Source organism: Glycine soja, chromosome 19 (genome assembly GCF_004193775.1).
Source record: "Glycine soja cultivar W05 chromosome 19, ASM419377v2, whole genome shotgun sequence".
Classification (NCBI taxonomy): Eukaryota; Viridiplantae; Streptophyta; class Magnoliopsida; order Fabales; family Fabaceae; genus Glycine; species Glycine soja.
Genome location: NC_041020.1, coordinates 8,288,884 through 8,295,440, shown reverse-complemented (window position 1 = coordinate 8,295,440; position 6,557 = coordinate 8,288,884). Strand labels below are relative to the sequence as shown.

The 6,557-nt window shown below is 29.2% G+C and overlaps 2 protein-coding genes across 2 annotated transcripts; both read left to right on the top strand.

The window, feature by feature from the left end:
* Positions 1-484: 484 nt before the first annotated feature.
* On the top strand, positions 485-994 carry LOC114398568 (uncharacterized mitochondrial protein AtMg00810-like). The gene has a single exon (XM_028360752.1). It carries the CDS (start codon positions 485-487, stop codon positions 992-994), a length of 510 nt encoding a protein of 169 aa, XP_028216553.1.
* A 4,565-nt stretch (positions 995-5,559) lies between these two features.
* Positions 5,560-6,272, top strand: LOC114399471. Its single transcript, XM_028361672.1, has one exon. It carries the CDS (start codon positions 5,661-5,663, stop codon positions 6,042-6,044), a length of 384 nt encoding a protein of 127 aa, XP_028217473.1. The 5' UTR covers positions 5,560-5,660; the 3' UTR covers positions 6,045-6,272.
* The last annotated feature ends 285 nt before the right edge of the window (positions 6,273-6,557 follow it).

Here is a 6,557-nt window from a genome sequence, read left to right as displayed (position 1 = left end):
AATAATTAACGTTGCATCAAGAGTAGTCCTGGTAGGTTGAGCCCCCAACATGTCTGTAATTTTGCATCAACCGTCACTTCACTACTTCGAGTGTTTGTTTACTCACCCTTTCACATGCTTTGTTCTATAGTTTAATTTATGTCAAATTTATATTTATGTGTCATCACTCAACAAATATTCAATTTAATTCATTAATTGCTTAAAATTGGACATATACAAACTCTGAGTACAGTCAAAGTCCCTGTGGACTCGACACTCAGCCTTACTATCTTAAAATACTACTTGGACGAAATGGTACACTTGCCAAGGAGTTAACAAACTTTCAAAATAAAGACCTTGGGTATCTCTTTCTTGCTATTGAGGTAACTCAATCAAATGAAGGAATTTTTGTCTCACAAAGAAAGTATGCTCTTCATATTTTGGAGAAAACTAGCATGTCTAATTATAGACCACTGACAATCCTATGGAACCAAATCAAAACTTAATGGCAAACCAAGGTGAACCATATTCAAATTCAGAAAGATATAGAAGACTAATTGGAAAGCTCAATTATCTCACAATTACAAGACTTGACATCTCCTTTGCAGTTCAGTTCATGCAGGCTCCTCATGTTGATGACTGGAAATTTGTGATTCGCATTCTCGAGTTCATTAAAAAGGCTCTAGGACAAGGATTTTTATATGAGGACAAAGGAAATACCCAAATTTTTGGGTATTGTGATGGTGATTGGGCTGGATGCCCCATAGGAAGAAAGTCCACTACTGGATATTGTGTATTCATTAGAGGCAATATTATCTCTTGGAAGAGCAAGAAACAAGACATTGTTGCTCAGTCCAATGCATTCGCAGAATATAGGGCCATGGCCATAACCACTTGTGAGTTAGTTTGGATCAAACAACTTCTTCAAGAGTTGCAATTTTGTGAGGTTAAACAAATGAAGTTGTATTGTGACAACGACAGTTCTTCACATTGCTTCCGATCATATGTTTCATGAAAGAACCAAACATATAGAGATAGATTGCCATGTTGTTAGGGAGAAACTATTATCCAAGGAGATAAGTACTGAATTTGTCAGTTTTAGACACTTAAGAATTATCCCTAAAATATCTTGTCTCAAGTACACAAAATAATTTTAATTTTTTAAAGTTTTATGGATGTGTGTGCGGCACACACACACATCTTAATAAAGGGGAAAATAAAAATCAAATCTAGCATCCAATTTTTTACCTTTTTCGTTGAGTCATAAATGAATTTGAAAGCTCTTTTGTCATGTCATAAATGAATCTAAAAATAAATATTATAACGAATAAATACCGCTTATTTTCCTTCCCTTTTAAATATCCACAACACACTGACTTGTAATCGCTATTGCCACTAACCCATTTGTTTTGAAGGTTAACTATAAATGCTTCAACAACCTCCTTTAGCTCTCTACCGCCATAAGTGGCACCTCCTTTATCATTTTCGCTATCATGATTCTGTGGATCGTCTTGACAACCTACTCCAATCCTTTAAAGTAGAAACCATCACCATCTCCTCACTTGACATCAACACACTTGCTGATGAGGACACAGCAAGGACTAAGGACAAGGAACCTTTAGAAGGACTTGGAGGACCTATGCCAAGGGCTAGAACAAAGAAGGCCAAGGAAGCTCTTCAGCAAGTGTTAACCATGCTATTTGAATTTAGGCCCAAGTTACAAGTGGAGAAGCTTCGGATTGTCAATTACACCATGTTCATGGAAGAGTAGAGGGTGCCACCATTGTTGAGTGGTTTTATTAGCATTTTGTTAGTTGAAATAAAGGCTCAAACTTGTGTTAAAGTGGCTGTCAATTCTCTTTGGATTTTTCAATTCTAGTAGTTCATTAAATTTACTATTAATTATCCAATTATTGCATAGGTTTATGTGAAGACGATACTTACTTATCTTTATGTTACTTGAACGATTTGATACTCTTATCAAAATTCTAACAAAAATCCTTAGAACCATGATGATCCGGATTATAACACCCTAATTTTACATTGGAAAATAATTAGAAATCATCATTTCTATGAATTTTAAATTAATTATGATAGAATTAATAAATTTTTAATACATAACAACTTACGATTAGATAACAATACAATAATTCTATAGTATCCATACACAACTATTTTTGCAATTTTGTTTTTTCCAACAAAGTTTTTTTCTATTTACATGGGCAAGAATTGAATCCTTCATAACATGTTTTAAAAATCCTAACTATCTACTAGTTGGACATGTTGGTTATTATATAAATTTAGAATAAATTAGACTAACCATCTCAAAGATTTTGTGAGCACAAACTCTTATTCTTGAATAGGTTATTATATAAAGTAATATTCTTTATATGAAATATGGTATAATATTTTTCAAACAATTCAAGAAAATTAATGCAATATATAAAAGGTGTTCGTATAATATATTTTTCAAACAATTAAAGGATAGTAGTGTATGGGTAAAAAAGATGAAACTTTATGGGTAATTAGTGTAAATTGCCCCAAGAATTATGAAACTAAGGGTCTGTTTGTGATGAAGAGCTACAAAAGGATGAGGACCTTAGCTTGGGAGGAGTTGTTACTAGATCAAACTTAAGGAAACTAGAAGATGACATTAATATGAAGATGAACTCACTTATGGAGATGGAAGAGGAAGCAGCCTTAAAGATAATAAATTATAATCAATACTTTGATTAGAAATTGTTTTTAGAAACTTTTGTTGAACTTTAATAATTTTGTAATTGAACTCATGTGTGAGTATTAGCTTTATTTTAATTAATTAGGTATTTTTCTATAGTTTGTTAATTTTGGGCTTTGGCCCAAGTGCTCATTTTAGTGAAGGAATAAATATACTTCTTAAACATTTTGTAAGAACATTTTCCTAAATAATTGAGATTTTAGCTTGTTGCTAAAAGAGAGTGATTATCTTTGGTTCTTTCTTGGAACCCTGATTCCCATCAAAGATTTTCATTCTTTGTGACAGATCTACCTTAACTCATCAATTCGTTTCAACTTTGACGTTATTCTTCTACTTCTTGTCTTGATCCATCTTTTCTCTTTTTTATAAACGGAAATCTCCAATTTGATGATATTGAAATTTGATCTTTTTAAGGCTTTTCATCGGTTTGGTCTGGCTTTTTTAGCTTAACTTTTGATTATAAGCAAAAGCTTGGCCAAACACTTTTTAATAAAAACTCAAACAATAAGTAATTTATTTTCAAGGCAAAAATAAAAAAAATTAAATACATTTTTGGTCCCTTGCAATTTAGTGTTTTTTATTTTTATTCCTGAAAAAAACATTTTTGTCCTTGCAAAATGTGTTTATGCTTTTTGTCTTTAAAGTGTTTTAAATAGTGTTTTGAACACTAAAAAAATATTATCTAAAACACTTTAAGGATAAAAAAATAATCAAATTTTACAAGAATTTAAATGAAAAAAAATTATTGGACCAAAAATATATTTAAGTCTAAAAAAATAGCTGTATGTATTATATGAAAATAATCATTGAAAAAATATTTTATTAATAGAAGTGTTTTTTTTTTAATTTTAAACTAAAAATATTTTATTTTTTATTAACATTAAAATGATCTTTTACAATATTATATAAATACTCTTATTTCATTGGACAAGTTAATTAGAATCTTTAGCTTTTTTACCAAATAACTTTTTGCTTAAAAGTAGTTTTTAAGTTATAGAATTAAGAAATTGACAAACAACTTCTACTTTTTTTAAGCTCTTACTTTTCACCTCAACTTAAAAAGTAACTTAGATAAAACAGGTCAAACGGATTCTAATATCTAATATTATATAAAAACTAAGCTCGTAAAATAAAAGGAATATTTCATTTATTTTAATATTTAAACAATAAAGTACTACTAATCTTATTTAATTTAAGAATTCGATAAATAGTTATTTTCGTCCCTAAATATATAAATCATTGATAAATTCATTTTTGAAAGATTAAAATTCAATTTTTTGTTTACAAAAGTGTAAAAAGTACAACAAAATTATCAGCGTGTTACCGTTAATAAAATAGTTTAGTGGCATAGAGGGATGAATCTGTCACAAAATTGATTGTCAAAGTGACCATGATAAATAGATTGGACAAAAATGTTACTAAATTACTATTATTGAACCTAGATGTCAGTAATTTTTTCTTAGACGAAAATATCATAAATTTTTTGTTGTATAAAAAATGTCAGTAATTTTTATTTTAGATCAAAATATCAGTATGTTTTCGTTGGACAAAAATGTCAGTAAATTAACATTATTGGATCAAAATGTCAGTAATTTTCAATAGTATCAAAATGTGAGTAATTTATTATTGAATGTAAATGCTAGTAATTTTTTGTTGAACCTAAATATTATTATGTTTCTGTTAGACTAATTTATTAGATCCCAAATGTTTATTAATAAAATAAATATACTAATATGATTATATAAAATGTTTAAAAAATTAACACAAAACTGAAATATGATACAATATTAAACATTAAATAAGAAATTTTTTCTAATAAAATTTCAATTAACATCATCAAATATTTTTCTTTGGGTATTTTATATTATTGTAAGTTTTGAAACAAATTAAATAATATATATGCAAATACTAAAACTAAATATCTAAAAAAAACCACTATTTTTTTAATAAAGCTATATATATATATATATTCCAAATGAAAGTATAACAGGCTTAAAATGAAAAAAATTCATAAAATAATTATATATTAAATTCACCTTTAAATTTTGTAATTTTTTAACTATTATTTTAGTTTACCTAAAATAAATAAGTAGGTTTACATTCTAAATGATAATAAACCTAAATTTGTTAAAACTATCTGTTTTTTTTTTGTTTTTTTAGATAATTTTTTTATGTACATGTATATCTTCTTCCTTAAAAAGTAACCTTACAATTTTGTTTAAAATATAATCACAATTAAGACTTTCATTCTTCCCAGGTTTGTTTAGTGTGTATCATATGAGTTTCACATATTTAAGTTAAATGACTCACATCTTTTAAGTTATCAATAAAAAAATAATAAATAGTTATTTTCGTCTTTAAATGTGTAAATCGCTTGACAAATTCGTCCTGAAAAATTAAAATTCAAAATTTAGGAAAAATTTACCCTAAAATTATATTTTATCCTTAAATAAAATGAAATTTGAGTCTAACAAATTAATCTAATAGAAACATACTAATATTTTGATCTAACAAAAAATTACACATTTAAGTCTAATAAAAAATTAGTGACATTTTTATACGATGTAAGATTGCTGTCATTTTTGTCTAATAATGATAACTTAATAACATTTTATCTAATGAAAACATATTGATATTTTTGTTAAAAAAAAATATTGACATTTTCATAAAAAAAGTTAGTAACATTTTTATCAAATTACTTACATTTAAGACTAATAATAATAACTTATTATATTAACAATCAATTTTACGACAAATTTTATCTGTACTCCATAAATAATAAACTACACACCTAAAGACAAAAATAATTTACCCTTGACCATTTAAATATCCCACCCAACATCATTTTCTTTATCGTTCCTTGGTTTCTCCTCCATGAAATCAAAATGAAACCACTCTCACTCTAATTTCTCTCTTTCTCTCTCTATATACCAATCTCATCCAAATGCCTTCCACCCTTCAAAGCTTCAAGCTCCTTGCCACTCGCTGCGCCACCACCACCGCCACCCAAAGCCCCACCGCGAGCCCCGTCGTCCTCCGCCGCCGCCGCCGCAAGACCCTTCGCATGTTCCTCCACGACCCGCCGGAAACCGCCGACAAAGACATTAGAGTCCGCTCAAAGCTCAAGGATTTGCTCCTCTCCTCGCCGCCACCGCCGCCGATGATCAAGAAACGCCAAGAGCGGGAGGGGCTGCTCCCCGGTGGCGGCGGCGGCTTCGGGTTCCGATTACGAAGCGGTTCCGGTTTCCGGCGCGGCGGCGCCGCCTCACTCCGGCATAGACTGCTGAGAAGAGCTTGGCGACCTGTGCTCCAATCCATCCCTGAGTAGTCAGTCACTCACTGTTATTATTTACTGTTGTGAAATTATTATTAGTTCTTATGAACTTATTACGGTTTTGTTTATTAATAATTCTTAGGGTGAAATTAATATATTATCACATTTATTTTAATTTCTACTTTTGTGTAATTATTTTTAATTAATGTTGCCATAGCTACACTGTCGGTTGTCGTTGTAATAATACTGTGAAAATTGAGTGAACGGCGGTGACCTTTGCGAGATTCTCGTATTTAGAAATTAAGAAATAAAATGTCAATTAATAATTTATAAGTAGTATTTGCATGAGTGAGAACAAAAAAATATTTATTTTTAATGGTTACTTATTTGTTTTAATTAAATTGTTACTTTTTATACTGTTTTCAATCATGCAGAATTATGATAACAATATGAACTTTTTTGAACAAGTTTGGGACCATTGTTATTTGTTTGATTTTTTGTGAAGTACTATTTTTTTAAATGTGCCCATACATAAGATGAAAATTTTAAGAGATTGAGACAAAATAT